The 17,826-nt window shown below is 49.1% G+C and overlaps 1 protein-coding gene across 3 annotated transcripts; it reads left to right on the top strand.

Annotated features, from left to right (window-relative positions):
• Window positions 1-3,600: 3,600 nt before the first annotated feature.
• LOC146334681 (uncharacterized) lies at window positions 3,601-13,165 on the top strand. 3 transcript variants are annotated; one of them, XM_084824510.1, is made up of 8 exons: window positions 3,803-4,031; window positions 4,459-4,599; window positions 5,855-6,190; window positions 8,677-8,979; window positions 10,675-10,791; window positions 11,251-11,300; window positions 12,587-12,651; window positions 12,777-13,165. In XM_084824510.1, exons 1-7 carry the CDS (start codon window positions 3,863-3,865, stop codon window positions 12,617-12,619), a joined length of 1,149 nt encoding a protein of 382 aa, XP_084680636.1. In that variant the 5' UTR covers window positions 3,803-3,862; the 3' UTR covers window positions 12,620-12,651; window positions 12,777-13,165. The 3 variants fall into 3 exon arrangements, with proteins under 3 accessions (XP_084680635.1, XP_084680636.1, XP_084680637.1); XM_084824511.1 differs by lacking the exons at window positions 3,803-4,031; window positions 11,251-11,300 and adding an exon at window positions 4,149-4,254 and having other exon boundaries at window positions 12,587-13,164; XM_084824509.1 differs by lacking the exons at window positions 10,675-10,791; window positions 11,251-11,300 and having other exon boundaries at window positions 3,601-4,031; window positions 12,587-13,165.
• Window positions 13,166-17,826: the final 4,661 nt, after the last annotated feature.

Below are 17,826 nucleotides of genomic sequence, written 5' to 3' on the forward strand. Positions count from 1 at the left end.
GTAACTCCCACAGTGTTCAATGGGGGCTTACACGCATGTGAGTGGGCATAGGACTGCAGCGTTCATTCTGCTTCGTTCCGCTGCCTGTGGAAGAGGCCCACGGATTCCCCATCCTCACTTTGCTGGGACAGGGTAAGGTCCCCTAGCACAGTATTCTTTGCAAGAATATATTCCAGCAGCCGGCAAACACTTGGTGGCCCATGGCAAATGGGCCAGCCGTCTACCGGTGGAGAGTGCCTACCTTCTGCCCTGCTGAGGATTCAGTGCAAGATTTCCCTCTGCATAAGGAGATACTGAGACAGGAATGATGGTGGCCGTTACCTATTTCTTAGGATGTGGCTCCTGATATTACCTCGCCTGGAAGCACAGAGCTGAATCCGGAGAAAACCCAGGAGAAGCAGCAGCACAGCCAGCACAGCCAGGGCCCATGTGTAGTTTGAGCAGTTATTCTCAAGTTTTCTGGAGGAAGCTTTGAAAAGAAGAGAGAAAGAGAGAACAGATTTGCTTACTCAGAAATTGCTGCTGTTGACAGGGAACCCAACTGCTGTTGGCAGAGAACCCAACTGCTGTTGACAGGGAACCCAACTGCTGTTGACAGGGAACCCAACTGCTGTTGGCAGGGAACCCAACTGCTGTTGACAGGGAACCCAACTGCTGTTGGCAGAGAACCCAACTGCTGTTGACAGGGAACCCAACTGCTGTTGGCAGGGAACCCAACTGCTGTTAACAGGGAACCCAACTGCTGTTGTCAGAGAACCCAACTGCTGTTGGCAGGGACCCCAACTGCTGTTGACAGGGAACCCAACTGCTGTAGGCAGGGAACCCAACTGCTGTTGGCAGGGAACCCAACTGCTGTTGGCAGGGAACCCAACTGCTGTTGACAGGGAACCCAACTGCTGTAGGCAGAGAACCCAACTGCTGTTGGCAGAGAACCCAACTTTTCCATCTTGCTCCCCATTTCAACTACAGCAGGACAGCCTAATCCCATTTGTCTGGCAAAAAAGGGTAGTGGAATTATGGCAGTATGGGGTGTTTGGGGGCAAAGCTGGTCATGGTGTGTGATGGAATTCTGCAGAGTTGTCTCCACCCAAAGAAATGGATGCTTCCAACACTGACTCAAACCTCCCACTCCCTAGGGAAGAGCAGCATTTTCATATATAAGGCTCATGCATCCTTTCAGCCTCCCTTCCACTGCTGATGCAAAAGTCTGAGTGTGGCTCATGTGAACGAGAGCCATTGGTCATGCAAATGACCATCTTGGCCAAAGTAGGTTTTGCAACCATTACTAACATGATGGAAAGCAAGCAAGCTCTGCTCTAACCTCGTTTCTTAAAATAAAACAATGGGAAGAAAAGCAAAAAGACAGCAACTTTGTTATGTCAGAATTACAGGCAAGATCACTTACACGCAGGAAAAGTGGCGGTCTTCTTCACGGTGGTCCCAGAAGAGCTGAACCAGACGTCGCATGTGACGTTCTTGCCGCTGATACGCACTTCCTTGGGGATGTGAAGGAGACTGATGAACGTTAAGGAGCCACTGTTGTTCTTCACCAAAACCATCTGACCTTCTTGCTGGAGCCCTCCGGGGACGTCCCAAGATACCCGGACAAAGTTAGAAACTCCATGGACCACGCAAGCCAGTTGGCCGCTTTGCATGAGCTGGGAAGGTGGATCTTGTGGGAAGCGCTGCAAAAGCATCACCCGGGTGCTCGGGGAGTAACTGTCTGGTGAGAAAAATCAAGCAGAGAGCTCAGTAACAGCATCCATCTGTGAAGGGTGTTTCCAGAGAAGGCTTTTATCATGTCATTATCACCTTGCCTCATTCCCTGAATTTTACAAGGTGGGTGGGTGGGATTGAGATGACATTGATTTAAAAAAAAAAAGATTATCATTTGATTTGTGCCCCGCCTTGCCACAAAAAATGGCACTAAGTCTTCCATTTGGAACCCTCCCATGTTTCCATCACTTCTACTTTTCTTTTCTTTTTTTTTACCACGGAAAATCCATTAAGGAGGAAAAGACGGAATAGCTGCACAAGGCCTTTGGATTGCTAATGCTAAGAGCCCTCCATCTGGAAGCATCCTCACACCAGTATCCCAGATCCCCCCACACACACTGTGATTTTCAGATTGTGTTCCTCTGGGAACCCTGCATTTCTCATAAGCTTATCAAGGACTTCTCAATGAGAAGATCAGTAATGGAAGATAAATTTCCCCCAAGTACAATCTCCTACCCATCACACCCTGTGATCCATGCCTGCAGAGGGTCTTGGCTGCCTTCTAGGGGCTTTCTCAGCACATGTGGGATGATTATGGTAGCTCATTTATATATTTACCCTGCCCTTGGCCCTAACAAGGCCAAATTAATCAACAAATACACTACACTCTGATGGCTCAAAAAGATCAACGAAACCTTTAAGTGGGCGTTGGTGTACTGAACCGGAAAACTGTACTGAACCAGAAAAAAATTTGGCAGGGCAGCAGCCAAATTGATCACAGACCAAATGCCTGGGGAAATGAAATGATCGCAAGAAGACATCTAAACAGCGTAAGAGAGGGGGACAACCGAGCCTCTCTGTACTCTGTGAAATGGGCACACATCCTAAAAACACACCCCAGATTCCTCTGCAATCTGGCAGGAACGAGGGACAAAGGGCCATGAAGCGGAGGAAGGGAGAGGCCACGGAAAAAGTGGACAGGAAAAACCTTGCACAGGGCTGAGGGCCAGAGATGCTGCAGGCAGCACGGACTGGCGGCAGTGTTGAGGTGCGGAGGCTGGAGAAAGGCCAGGAGCTGAACAGAGATTACGGGGAATGGAGGCGTTGAATCCTGATTACAGGTTTCTGGCTTCAAACCAGAGTCGCTGGTCGGGCGGACTGTGCAAGCCCTCCTGGGGTGACCAGCTCTGCTCATACTGACTGGAGGGCCGCAGTGCCGTGAGCCGGCAGCCAGCAATGACTTTCGCGGTGCATCTCCATGTGCCCTGCGCCTCCACATAATCTGGGCTGTACCCAAAAGTTAGTGGGATTGGGGGCACCCACTCTGCCTAACCAGATGGACCTCAGGGCCGGACAGAGCGCCAGGCCATCCCACCAGTGGCACCAGAAGGAAGAAGCTGCCACGAGCAGAGCCTGCCACGTCACGAGGACTCGCCCTCACCTGCCTTCTGGCGCTTCATGCACCTGCTGTGTTTAGAGACACACATCAAATACGATACTGTCACTCAGTATTCCCACTGGGATGTTGACCCCTGCTTCCTTAGTTCCAACGATCAGTGAAGAAGATCCACTGCCGAAAGAAAAGCTGACCAGATCTCTCTGAGCGCAGAAATACAGGCCAGAATCCTCCATTTGGGCACTGGCGATTTCCAGTATCAACTTCTGCTCTTCAGTTTTGCAAGTGAACTTGCCTGCAGCTTGAGGGTCGTTGCAATCCTTGATGCAAAGGGGTATTTCATCCTCTCCTCTTTTGTACCAATAAGATCTTAATTCTCCTCCCATTTTTTCTGTAAACATGCATGAGATCTGTGCCTTTTGCCCAACATCCACAAACTGGAACGGTTCGGTCCAAGGCAGTGAGAATACACGGGCTTGTAGCACTGCAGAGACAAACAAAAGAAGGAACTTCATGGATGTACTTTTTCACCCCTCCCCTCCTGTTGGAAAAAGGCTTTCGCAAGAATTTCGAAAGGGACAGAATTCTTCTGGGGAATTCCTGCCCTTTTCCAGGATCGAGAGACCGGAGAATACTTCATCTCCATTGCCACAAAACTCTCCTAGGCGTAAACATTCAGGCAGGTTCTCAGACGCAGAGCATTAAAATTCAGGATAAGCAGGAGGAAGAACGTTACCTGTGGAAGAGAAAATGAGGAACTTGGCCAATTGCATCTCTGAAAGCAGCAGCACCCAGGAGCAAGAGCCCCAATCCTGCATCTGCTGTGGAGCTTCAAGGAAAGGGTGTCACACGATACCAGCTTCTTGTAAAGCAGAACCTGAGTGTGGGTGGTGCAGTGTGATGCTGGATGCTATGAAAGGTCAGGGAGGCATCCTCTGTAGCCAGTCTGTGAGCTTGAGTTAACCACTGGGCTTTGTCAGAACTGTTTCATCTTTCATTATTTGTGTTTACAGGCTATTTGGTGCTGCCTGGTGCAGCAGTTTTGATCTCCAGGCCTTGCATGTCTATTCCTGTATTTGCAGATCTGGGGAACTCGGAAAGGATGTTCCTGTTGTTAAATTAATCCTCGGGGCCACCAGATGGTTAGCCATTGATTTATAAATATAGTTTTCCTAACGGCCAGCAAAGATTTGGGGTTTCCCCATCAGACTGCAAATGTTGTCTTAAAATCTCTCAGCCTGGTGGTGAAGAAAAGCTACAAATAGCCTTCCCAGCTGGGTGTCTCTGAGTCTGTGTAAGCTGGAGGTGGGCTCCATTTTCTGACCTTCATCTTTGTGTGCCCACAGAAATTGGCAGGAATTCAGGAGACCTCACCAGGGACCAAGAAGAAATCTATTTGCCAGCCAGTCTGCTTCAGAGTTCAGTCTTTGACGGGGAATACAAGATGATGTTCCGTTTTGCTGGAATCATTCTGTTTTCTCTTCAATGTAAGTAGAAAGAAAGAAAGAAAGAAAGAAGACCATAAAGTACTGAATCCATACCAGAACTTGTTTTCTTTTTGGTAACATCTCACTTACCCAGTTATTATGAACAAGAATGTCCATGATGCAATTGGTGTCGATTTGTTCCACAATAGTTTAAATGCCGATCGATGTATTTGTTTGCCAAGTAAGCAAATCTATTTCAGCCTCCACAGCGATCAGTGTCCAAAGTTGTGATCCTAAGCTCATTTCTGGAGGAAGTGAATTGCAAAGAAATCAGTGGGTTGCATCCAATGTTAGTCTAACTTGGGTCCCATTCATTTCAGTGGGTCTACTCTAAGTAAGCCTAACATGGGCTATAACCCAATGGACCTTTCTTCCAAGCTATTTGATTTAAGTTGGGCTGTTAGGGACCTGTGATATTAATGGATTTGTTTGTTAGGAAAAGAATGCACAGCACCTCTTTACTAAAGATTTTGCATCCCTTCTTCATCTTCCTCCTCCACACAACAGCGGAGCGAGTAGGGAGGTCTTTAGAAACCCAGTTTTACCTATGATGCAGGGAGAAATGTGACTTCTCTACCATCTAACAATTGATCCATTGCAAAACTGAAATCAATACGATAAGATCAGTGGGGATGTTGTTCTTTCTTTCTTTCTTTCTTTCTTTCTTTCTTTCTTTCTTTCATCCGTGGGGGAGATGGATCTATACAGGCCACAAACGGTGCCAACGCAGGCGTTTTTAAAAATCAGTTCTGAAATTATGCCTCTTCTTGTAGTAGAATGAACTGATGTAAACCGAGCTGAGTTTGGGATAAATATTAAATGGTGCCATGTGGAACCTGACAGCATCGGCATATGTTTGTGGCTGAGCGCTCCAGTGCACAACTAGCAAGCCCCCAGGAAAGCTTGGGTCTCTTTCCCCCAGGAAATCCTCACTCTGCTGTCACAGCGCTGGCAGCCCCATGGACTGCGTGGGCTGTGCCAGTCTAAGCACTCTCCCTGGCATATTGATGAGGGGTGCTGGAGTGGCATAGGCTGAAACCCACCACATCGGTGGGCTGCAGGGACAGACTGTGGTGCACGCATGCATCGTGTAGTCTTTCAGTTCAATCCTGCACATGCTGACTGAAAAGTAATTCCTACTGAGTCCCCTGAGACATTCTCGAGAGAGTGCATATAGGATTGTGGCTTGTCTATATCTCTCCTCTGCTTAGTTTTTGTACCAGCACAGCAACCGTTCCTCTGGTTTTCTGTTCAGTTGCTGAATCACAGGGGAAGACAGAAACACCGCAAACACTGACAGAGATCGTGGCGTCTCCTGGAGATGCCGTGAACATCAGCTGCAACCTTCCCAATGGATCTTATGCATGGCAGGTGACCTGGTACAAGGAGGAACTGGACAGAAGCCTGCACAAGATTGAGCTGGGTTCTAAATACTCAGGATTATTAGAAAGTTATCCAAGTCGAGTGAATAATCTGAAGATCAACAATGTGCAAAGGAATGACTCTGGAGTGTATTACTGTACCACATTTAAGGAAGAGAATTCAGAGTGGAATATCAGAATAGTGAACGGAAGCAGATTGATCATCTCAGGTGAGTCTCCCCACAGATTTTGGAAAAAAATGTTTATTGGATTTGTCTCTGTCCAGTTGAAAACCTGCTCCAGGCACCTTACAAGGTTCCTAAAAGTAGCACAGGATGCATGGTATGACATCAGGAAAAAAACCCTTCCACCATAATTAATAAAATAAATTATTATTTTAAGAGCAAGGCAATGAAGACATGTTATCAATAAGTATAATAACAGTAATAGTCTTCTGCTCAAGGCTTGTTCCTGGTCCTCCCATCGAGACTGGGCCACCATAGAGAAAATGGGAGCAGGACCTCCATGGAAGCTTTGAAAGGACCCTCATACGGAAATATGGTTTCTGAGTATCAGTAGCTGAATGCCCTGAGTATGTTTGGGAGAAAAGCAAGCACCCACACCTGCTTACAAATGATGCTCTTTACTTTGGCTTTGAATTGACTTGAACCAAGGCAGTCCAGACTAATAATTTCCTCGCAGCATAGAAGGCGTAACATAGAGGTCCCGCAAAACTCTGCAGCATCCACAGAAGTTTTCTTAATGCTTCTTGGGCCTTGGAACATTAGAAAGTGAGCTTCTATATGCACCAGGAAAGCATCTGATTTGCACCAGGAAAAGCACCAGGAATTTGCACCAGGAAAGCATCCAATTTCAGTGATAAGCAACACACTTTTGTTAGAAGACCAACAGTGTCACATTTGAGCTTTTCAAGGCCCATCCGGGGTATGCTGTCTGAACACTGTGTCTTATCTTTAATTTGTCAACTAGCCCTAGAATTTGATCTCATATCTCATATTTTAATTCTTCGGAAAGCATGCTGGGGAGGGGGCGGGGGACACAGTTTGGACATGGACATCTCACACCTGGGCACCACTCAGGATGAGTCCAGGCCAGGGCTGTCCCATTGGTTCCATGATCAACTGCTTTAAGCCTGATCACATCTAGGAATGTTTCTCCCTCATGACATGAATGCAATCCAGTCCGTGTTAATGTAGTTGGTCATCTATTCTTATTAGTGCTGTGCTGAAAATTTCTCCCACATTTTTTTTTTCAACCAATGCCATTCAATCAGATAGAAAAGAAATTGCTTTTGGGGGAAAATTTAAAGGAGAAGAAATTTCAGAGAAATTCTCATGGGTTTGGTTCAGGGTTCTTGTGTTTACCTTGCTTACGAGGTGGCTGAGGAGTGTGTGTGAGAGTCCTGTCTCTCATTGTACAATCATCGCTCTGCACGTGCTCTAGAGACGAGATGTATCCACAATCACCCCTCAGAAATTTAGCATTTGGAAGACCCCAGGGAAGGTGCTGAACCCTGGAGAATGACAACCAGAGCTGAGCTGAAGCTTCTCGGAAGACATCTTCCTCAGAAATGTCCTGAGATTTTTCTTGTCTTACCCCCAAGAAATAAAAGGCCACTTTGCAGGATTGCTCCAAATTATCTTCACCATTTCTTTTATTTTTTATTTTTGTGTGGTGGCTGTATTCCCTCCTCTGCCCCGTTATGCTAACGATGGGGTATTGTGGTTGATGCAAACGGCGTGGGAGGCTGCCCATTCAGTTGATGCTGTTGCCACTCGCAGTGGCAGTGCCACCCCACCCCACCCCGCAACCCTTAGGAAACAAAGGGAGAAACTTTGCCACAGCCCACAGCCCTTGCCAAGGGTGAGTCCTACCTGCGAGAAATGGTTGGAGAATTTCTCCTCCCCCTGAGAAGTTTGGTGAAATTGTCCTCCCAATTCCTCTGCGCACAAGTAAGGCAGAGAGTTTCAAGAGGCCCTCTGTGCACATCTCTGATTGTTGCCACCCTGTGTCCTTTGCTCGGCAACCTGATTCTTTTCTCCCTCTCAAGATCACCCACATACAAAACGTGTATTCAGAGGAAAGAACTGAAGAACACAGAATTATTTGAATTAGAGAGATTTTGTGAGCACGGTGGGTAAACCTAGCTGAGATAACTCTGGTATGGGATTGCACTCTTTAGATCTTGGGGAAGTGTTTTGCTTCCCTTTTTGCTTTTCTTCAGGGGATACAACATGGGAAAAGAATGGAGACGGAGTATTAAGGGGTCACTGCCGAAATCAATATATTCGCTTTAAAGTGAAGGCTGTTTTTGCTGCAACAGACTCATATAGCTCCCCCTCTGGAAATGGCTGTTTATTTTATTGATTACGTTTCTCTACCACCCCAAAGCCAAAGCTCTCAGGTCAGTTCAGAAAACAGAGCTGCTTTGGAGTCTGGGGCAGAACTGAGTGGCAGTTTGTGTGAACGTTGGGGCTGCCTTGTTGACTGGCTTGGCATTCAGTCCTTTGGGCAGCACGTGTGGGCTGGTCTTAGATTCTAGGATTCATATTTGACACTTCAGAGGCATTTTATTCCGTTTGTACTTGAACTTGTTTGCAACGTGTTGTTACCCAGAATGAGCCTAAGGGACGGGGTGGAATGAGAACCTAACAAAGAACTTGGGATTGGATTCTTCTTCTCGATGGTCTCTTAGATGCTCCCCAGCCAACCCTTTCCATCTTGGCACCTTTCCTCTTGGAGGAGAATCAGCCCAACCACAGAATCCCCCTCCTCTGCCTCTTCTTCAACGCAAATCCTGCTCAGGATGAGATCTCTTGGAGCGTTGGTGGAGAAACGTCTCAGGACCAGAAGGATGTGGACACGATAGACGGGAAAGGCGTCTTTAGCACGTGGAGTTTAAAGCTGATTCCTCCAGAGAGATGGACCCAAGGGATGCCTTATACCTGTTCAGGCCAGGAGAACGGAAACATCACTGCCGTAGCATCCATAAAAGCAGGTACAGGATGATCGGACAGCTAATTCAATTTGTCTGCACAGAATGTATATTTGCTAAACCACATCCATCACACCTACTTTGGGACTACTGTTTTCCAGCTGAACTCTAGCTGTGTAGGGTGAAACACCCTGATAAGCTGTAGCAAGGCTTTGCAGGAAAGAGAACTTTGGGTAGCAACTGAAGGAAGAAAGAGAGGTGGTACCCCATAGGAGTTCTGGACATTCCAGGCATTGGTCGGGGGGAGTTGCAAGGGAGATTGGCAGTAGCCCTTTAAGGAACAGGAGGACTTTTGGTGAAAGATTCCACCCTTGCAGGTGGCCTATAAATAATTTTAGATAGATAGATAGATAGATAGATAGATAGATAGATAGATAGATAGATAGATAGATGGTATCTTCACAGAGAGGAAGGCCAGGATCTCTTCTCGATCATCCCAGAGTGCAGGACACAGAATAATGGGCTCAAGTGACAGGAAGCCAGATTCCAGCTGAACATCAGGAAAAACTTCCTGACTGTTAGAGCAATACGACAATGGAACCAGTGACCTAGGGAGGTGGTGGGCTCTCCAACACTGGAGGCATCAAGACGATGCTGGACAGCCACCTGTCGGGGATGCTCTGACGTGGATTCCTGCACTGAGCAGGGGGTTGGACTCGATGGCCTTGTAGGCCCCTTCCAACCCCACTATTCTATGATTCTATGATATGGAGGAATCAAAAGGTATCAACAGGAATGTGTTTGGGGGGAAATCACCCTGCTGAGTTCAGATGACACAACAAGCCACCATGGGTACCAACAACCCTAAAACAAGCCAAGAGTTCTCAGGATGGCGCTTGAGTGAAAAATAAGCCACCCTTCAGAAACCGCTCTGGGGTGCCTGACACGACATCCCACCATGGGTGATCAGCCATGGTGGGGTTGTCGTGTTGTACGAACCAGGTCACTGTTGTCCCAACAAGGGGCTGCAGGCAACTGGAGGCAGGGATGGGCAAACATTCAATGTTCAAGTTTGTTGCGGTTCTCTGAATTCTTCCTCGAAGCTCTTTTCGCCTCCTTTGCCTTGCTGAATGCAAATGCCTTTTTCCGATGGGGAAAAATGCACATTTTTAAAAGTGTGCAATTTTTCCCAAATGTTGCCCATTCCCCCGCCCCCCCGAGACCTTTTTGACATGGAGCTTGAGCTGGAAAGTGTACGGTGTAGGAAGCCAGGATAGGAATTATGGGAGGCTGGGTCACGTGATGTGAAAGAGGGGAAAGAAGAACATATTTGGCCAGACGAGTCAACTTGAAATGCCCCCTTCAATGAGCGCAGTTCTGGAGTCATAGAATCATAGAATCATGGAATAGTAGGGTTGGAAGGGGCCTACAAGAGCATCGAGTCCAACCCCCTCCTCAACGCAGGAATCCAAGTCAGCATCCCTGACAGGCGGCTGTCCAGAATAAAGTCCTGAATAAAGGAGAGAAGGAGGTATGAAGACCAGAGAGAAGGAAGCACCCCCCACACATGCACGCACACGCTTCCTGCAATCCTTTCCTCTTCCCCAGGAAAGGAAGCACCCCAGTCAGGGGTTTTTGGCTGCAGCCAGCTAAGAGTGGGTTGCTGGTAGGAGGGGCATGTCCCGGAGAGCCTTGTCCGCTTGCCCCCTACTCATCTCGCTGGCCACCACCCTTCCCTTCTCCCCCTTCCTCCACTAGAGTCGACTTCTTCAGGAAACTGCCCTCACGACGCATTGTATGTTGGGGTGCCCTGCCTTGTTCTCCTCCTCCTGCTCCCACCCTTGATCCTGCTCCTCAGGAAGCGTCTTAACAGAGGTAACGTTGGTAAGACATGAACAGCTGTTCCCTTCCTGCCATCCCGGCCCCAATCCTGCTTTCGCAGGAGCTGCCCAGCAGGTCAGAGAGCAGGAGGGGATGCCTGGGTCAGCAAGGGAACTGTCCAGCAAGGAGCTGGCAAGAGGAGGGGCTGGGGCATTGGCCAGGTCCCAGCTGAGCATCCCTGCAGCTGCCACAGTTCTCCGGATCGGTCAGGAGGGCCCTGATCTGGAGCACGTGAGGAGCCCGGCTTCCTGCTCACGAGAGGGACTCAGGGGAAGTTGCCCATGTGTTGCCAGACAGACCCTGCACCTCTGCTTCTGGGCTTCTGCTTGGACAAGCTCCCACCTCTGCTCTTGGGGCCTGGGGGGCGATCCTGGTGGTGGGGACACGACAGTAATGGCTGGATATAACACCATTCAAGCATTCAGTTCCCCCCCTCCTGCCCCCTCCTCACAGGGAATCCAGAGCAGCCAGCAAACCAACTACCCATGAGGGAGCTCCCACAGGTAATTGGCATCCTTGGATACGGAACTGTTCCAGATGTGCTCCACCTGGCGTGGAGAAGGGCTTGGAAGGGAGCCTCAACTGAAAGACGAGAGAGAGCGTGTCTAGGGAGGGGAGGGTATGCTTTGGGCCGAGCCTTGGGGCAAAGTCTCATGAGCAGGCTTGTAAATGGCCACTCCCTTCATTGCAGAAAAGGGGACCAGGCACTGACATACCCACGAGGCGGCATTAAGGACTCCTTTTAGTGTGCTCACTCCCAAGTATTTCCTTCTTTCTAAGTTGCCTTTCCCAGGGAAATGGCCCCAAATGGCATACAAGGTAAACAGGGCCAATAATCATAATTAGAACAATAAAAATTATTGCTGATGTTGAATGCGGTTAATGCAGCACTGACAAGCTTTTGGTTAAAAGAAAAGTAGCTTTTCGGGGGGTGCTCTTGGACCCAGAGCTGTCACTTGAGGCACAGGTGGACTCAGTGGCACGGAGCCCCTTTTATCAGCCTAGGCTGGTATACCAACTGTGCCCTTATCTGGACAGAGAGACCCTAGCTACAGTCATCCATGCTCTGAGAACATCTCGTCTGGATCACTGCAATGCGTTATATGTGGGGCTGCCTTTGAAAATGGTCCGGAAACTTCAGCTGGTCCAAAATAGGGCAGCGAGATTGTTCACAGGGACTAGCCAGCGAGCTCATATTACGCCGGTATAACATTCAAAGCCCTTGACGGCTTGGGGCCAGGTTATCTGAAGGATCGCCTCCTCCCATATGTGCCTGCCTGGACCGTAAGATCATCCTCAGCGGCCCTTCTCCATGAGCCCCTGCCAAAGGAAGTGGGGCAGGTGGCTACTGGAAGGAGGGCCTTTTCTGCTGTGGCACCCAGCTGTGGAATGTGCTCCCTAGTGAAGTTTGCCTGGCACCTACATTGTATTCCTTCCAGCGCCAGGTGGAGACCTTTTTATTTTCCTAGGCATTTTAGCTTTCTAGACTTTTAGCTTTGCTGTTTTAAATCTGCATTTTAAATCTTTGCATTGCTGCTAGGTTTTACGCTGGTTTTAATCTGGTTGTATTGTTATACTGTGATTTTAATGTTTTTATATTTTATATTGTTTTGCTGTGTGCTTGTTGGTTTTAATTTTTGTGAGCCGCCCAGAGAGCTTCGGCTGTTGGGCAGTATAGAAATGAAATTAATAAAATAAAAATAAATACAGTAATTTTACGGACATGAGAAATAAACAGACAAGCGTCTCATCTGAGACTGGCCTTTGACATTTTCGTTTTCCATTCCAGACCGAGTACGCAGATGTCTGTTACAAGAAGTAAAACGTGGTTCCAACAGGTTGATAGAACAACTGGTAAACATTTACATCATTTTAGAAGAAGGAGAGATGGAAAGAAGGAGAACAAATTCCAGAGTTTCATGTCTTTTTCATTTGTTAGATGTGGTCGCTTCCATTAAGTACAGTTTTATTCCCCCTAGATTAACCTCATCCATGTCCACCCACTCTCTTTGACAAACATGTTGTCATGGCCAAGTTCTGGCTACCATGCGTGATGTCTGTGTAGGAGATGGGGGCACTGCTTGGTCCCTGCGGCTCCCTGGCCTGGTTTAAGGATGGGGTGAGAGACGTGGATTCATCAGGCTGTTCTCAGCCAGCAAAGAGCCCTTGAAGTGTCTGACTTCTCCTGCTTGCTATGAGAGAACTTGGTAAAGGCCCCAGGCAGTGCTTGTCTCCTCTTGTTCCTGTCCTCCTGACTTGTCGATAGAGAGTCCAGCTGGGTGTAGCAAATGCCTTCCTGTTTTGCAAAAGGAGGGGATTGCTAGCTGTTTGATGTAAATGAAAAGATGCCATTAAAGTATTTTAAATTAAGATTTTGTTTTATTGTTTGCTGCCTTGAGCACCATTTATGGTCAGAACAGTGGGATAAAAAGCAGATAGACAGATGACAGATAGATAGAGCTAGAAAGGGGGTCGCATGTCTAGCCTGCTCTATCCTAGAGATTTGGAGCTATGCAGCAAGAGGGCTCACGTATAAAACCTGCAGGCCCCAGTCCAAGGGAGAGTCCCACCTGAGTCACCCAGAGGAGCGTGACTCTGCACTTACGGGCGAAAGGATCCGGACTGCTCTGCCAGAGGAACGTCAGACAACAGAAGGGGCCCGTGCAAGCCATCCAGCAAGGGCAGGGTGCCTTCAAACTCCTCGTGGCTCTCAGGTGAAGGGCTGCAATGGGTTGCGTGCCTGGCCTGTTGAGGAGTCCAGGTGGTGCCTGACTGCTGCCCCAGAAATGTCCGCCTTTGCCTGGGCTGGGAGCTCTCCCAGGTCCCGCACGTCTCCATCTTGCTCCACGGTCTGGTCCAGACTCTGAAGTCCCCAGCTGCGGGAGTATGGCTGGGTGGGAAGGTTGCAGGTAGCCGTCCTGCTTCAGAACCGTCACTCGACCCCATGCCTCCTTCATTTTCCTTGGTGGCCGCCACGCCCGCCTTTCGTGGCCGTGCATTTCAAAAGTGCAGCACAAGTGCTATCTGGAGAAACTCTGTCTGGTGGGCCGGGTTTCGCTCTGAGGCTGTGGCGAGCAGATGCAGCAGAAGCCAGCGCCTGGCACACGCAAGACCTCTGACCTCACCAGTCCAAGGCTCCCAGCCAGCAGCAGAGGTCCGGAGATCCTGGGGAGCCAGCGCGGGGTCAGCGGAGAAAACCCCGTTGGCTGAGTTGATGATTCACGTTGTCTGTAAGCCGGCTGTCCCATACATGTTTCCTTGCTGTGAGAATTCTGCCTTTCAAGCCCCCAAACTGGATGGAACGCCCTGCTGTATTGGCCCAGGAGCGTAGCCAAGTCATTTGTGGTGTTAGAGGGGCCTAGAGATCCGTAATGCTTGCTTAAGTTCATTATTGGTGCAATTCCCTTGCTAGTAAGCCTCTGAGCATGTGCAGATGAGTCAAGGGCCGATAACAGCCTTCTCAGGGCATTCCTTACAAATGAGGAGAATGTCTTTATCTCTGATGTGCCTGGGAAGCAAAGTCTGTTTACAGGTGGCTGTGCCTGAGAACCAAACACTTCTAGCCTATGAATGGACACTGGGGTGTGTGGAATGAATGCCGGGGCGCATGCTGCTGAAACACTGCTGCTAACCTGTAGAGTATAAGACCCGTTGTGCCCAGTGGCTCGGGGATCAGAGCAGCTCTCTGATCCAACCATTGGGTACGCCTGTGTGCTGTAAGTTACCCAATAAAGTCTCCTTGTAAGCAAACCTTTGAGTCTGATGTATCGCTGTCTTGGCACCTCTAACCTAAGAGTTCAACGTCCCCTGCAGGGGCGACACACCTGCCTTCCCCCCCCCCCCAAAGAACCATGAGAACTGTGGTGGTGTCACGGGCTTAAATCCGCCTAACACAAAACTATATAACAGAAGTGGCCATAGCAGGATCCCACCATGCGAAAGAGGCTGTGTGGGATATTCTTCTGCAAAGGGAGATATGCAGATACAGTTGCATGCTGTTCTTCGCGCTCCCCGGAAGTGACTGTTATATGACCTTGCAGCAAGGGTCCAGCGGAATCCACAGAAAGTTCGGGGGAAGCAAGGGCAACTCCAGCCGGCTCATGGCATCCAGGACTGGGTCGTTTCTGCACTCATCCCCAAGGTCTGTGAATGAAGCTTTAAAAACAAGACAGAGACAACAGGTTTGCCTACTCGGGAATCAGCAAGCTGCAGTCCTATGCATCCACTTACCTGGGAGTAAGTCCCATTGAACTCAGTGGGGCTTTCTTTTGAATAGAGATACATGGGATGGCACGGTTCTTGTCGCATACCTCTTTTGTAGACTGGAGTCCGCTTCATCAGAGGCCTGAAATGTCATCCTCAGTGGCGGGTGGGGAGAGAGAAAATGAGGCCAGTTTTCTACTATGCTGTTGTTGTGTTTTGTATTGTGTTTCAATGCATTTGTTTTATTATTGTTTCTAATCAAGTTTTATTTACGATTGCCAACTGCCTTGGGTGCCAGTGGTCTTGGTAGACAGGTAGGCTACTAATCAATCCATCCATCCATCCATCAATCAAATAAATAAATAAATATTGCCATGAAATGGGAAAAAAAAGTCGTCTGTGACAATTTTATGCAAAGCTTAAGAGAAGCAAATTGACCGTCGGTGGTGTAGTGGATCTGGGGCTCTCAGGGTCAAAGCGCCAGGACTTTCCGATTAGCTGGGACACTGATGAGCACGGACATCTGCTACCCCCCTCGGAATTCCCCTTTCCCCTTGAGCTGAGCTGCAGTCCCCACCGTAGCTGGTTGTGAGCTCTCCCTGTCACAATGCCAAGCCTTTTAGGGTGGTCTGGTCTTGGATGGGCAATTAAGACCCATTTGTGTTCCCAAGGACCTGCTGCTTTCCTCCCTGTTAGTCCAGTGTCTGCCTGACGTTCCTCCCCCCCACTTCCAAGTGCACCCAAATGTGGCCACCGACACCAGCCATGAGCGTGCCCTCTCGCATTATTTCATAACTCGTTATCCCCGATCTTTTTACAAATAGGATAAAGGTCCTTTAGTGCGGGAGATGCCCTGGGGGGCATCTTAAAGACCTGCAAACCTCCGTGAGTGACCAGTCTCAATAGCAGTATAAAAGCTTGGTGTGAAGAAGCCCCTGGAGGGGGAGCAGCTCAGCCCAGGTTACCCTTCTTCTGCATCTCCTTCGACACACACCCTGCTCACAACACCATCTCCTGGGATCTGAGTGGGGAAGCGTCGCAGGACCGGAAGGATGTCGACATGATAGATGGGGGATATGTGGCTCAACAACACGACAAGCGAGAAGGTTCTTGGAATTGTTGTCGATCACAAGCTGAATATGAGCCAACAATGTGATGTGGCTGCAAAAAAGGCCAATGCTATTTTGGGCTGCATTCATAGAAGCATAGCTTCCAAATCCCGGGAAGTACTAGTTCCCCTCTACTCAGCACTGGTTAGGCCTCATCTGGAGTACTGTGTCCAGTTCTGGGCACCACACTTCAAGAAGAATGCAGACAAACTGGAGAGGGTTCAGAGGAGGGCAACAAAGATGATCAGGGGACTGGAAACAAAGCCTATGAAGAGAGACTGAAAGAACTGGGCATGTTCAGCCTTGAGAAGAGAAGACTGAGGGGAGATAGGATAGCACTCTTCAAGTACTTGAAAGGCTGCCCCAGAGAGGAAGCCCAGGATCTCTTCTCCATCATCCCAGAGTGCAGGACACGGAATCATGGGCTCAAGTGACAGGAAGCCAGATTCTGGCTGAACATCAGGAAAAACGTCCTGACTGTTAGAGCAATACGACAATGGAATGAATTACCTAGGGAGGTGGTGGGCTCTCCCACACCGGAGGCCTTCAAGACGAGGCTGGACAGCCACCTGTCAGGGATGCTCTGACTTGGATTCCTGCAATGAGCAGGGGGTTGGACTTGATGGCCTTGTAGGCCCCTTCCAACCCTACTATTCTATGATTCTATGATTCTATGGGGAAGACGCCTTCAGCATCTGGAGTTTACAATGGATTCCTCTTGAGGCACGGACCCAAGGGATGTCTTCTACCTGTTCAGAGCAAGAGAGCAGAAACACCAGTGCTATATTCCAGCAAGGTATCACATGCACAGACTCAGGCACAGTATTTCAGAATAGCTCAATCCATCTGCCAAAGAATGTTTAGTACAAAGCGAGGTTCCCTTAGAAAGACTTCCTCTAGCACGGGGAAAGGAAACCTTGCTCTTGTCTCCCATCACCCATCATCAGAGATAAGCGGGGTTTTCTCCTCCCAGTGGTAGAGAAGGGCTTCCTTCTCCATGGCTGAGGGGGACTGCCTTCTTTTCTCTGGGCAGAGAAAGGCTGATTTCTATCCACCTTGCATAATTTCAGGAGAATATCTTCCCAGCTGAGCTCTGCATGTGCTGAATGGGGCCCACTGGTTTCCTATTGTGAGCTTTGTGGAAGAGGTAGGCTTTGAAGGGGTACCTGAAGAGAGAGAGAAAGGCCGCGCAACACCAGAGGCATTCTGAGGGCTCTGGGCATAGGAGGCCACAAGGGCGGTCAGGACTAGGGAGCTGTTTACCGAAGCAAGGGGCTTTGGGGTGGTGGATTGGGAGAAACTGAAGGTCGGTGGGAGGAATGCGTCAGGATGCAAGGCTGCTTTGAAGGGAAGGATGAAGGCACTTGTACCGGACACAAAACTGTGCAGAACCAGCCTGGGGATTTAAGGAGGGGAAGCCAAGTGGAATGAACAACGAAAGAAAGAGATGAAAGATTTCGGTGGCAAAGTTCCAGGCAGGGAGAAGACTGAGGCGGGCAGTGGGGGCCAGAGAGGAGAAGCACTTCCCACTGGCTTCCTGCCATCTCCCCGCCTTACCCAGAACAGGAAGCATGCCAGTCAGGGCAACCGCATCCCCGACTTGTCCCCTCATTCTTCCCTAGAGGCCTTGCCCGCGGCTGGCCACCATGTTCCCTCTCCCTCCTCCTCCTTTTGCAGACTCTGTTTTCCATATTGCAGAGGACCCTGGATCTATGTG

The sequence above is a fragment of the Heloderma suspectum genome, chromosome 17 (genome assembly GCF_057233095.1).
Source record: "Heloderma suspectum isolate Gila_16-S chromosome 17, 16-S_ref, whole genome shotgun sequence".
Lineage (NCBI taxonomy): Eukaryota > Metazoa > Chordata > Lepidosauria > Squamata > Helodermatidae > Heloderma > Heloderma suspectum.

Coding starts and splice junctions, on each gene's coding strand:
- LOC146334681 (XM_084824509.1), top strand. CDS start 3,863: ATGAGGAACTTGGCCAATTGCATCTCTGAAAGCAGCAGCACCCAGGAG. Junction 6,191..8,676: donor AAGCAGATTGATCATCTCAG/GTGAGTCTCCCC, acceptor ATGGTCTCTTAG/ATGCTCCCCAGCCAACCCTT. Junction 8,980..12,586: donor CGTAGCATCCATAAAAGCAG/GTACAGGATGAT, acceptor TTTCCATTCCAG/ACCGAGTACGCAGATGTCTG.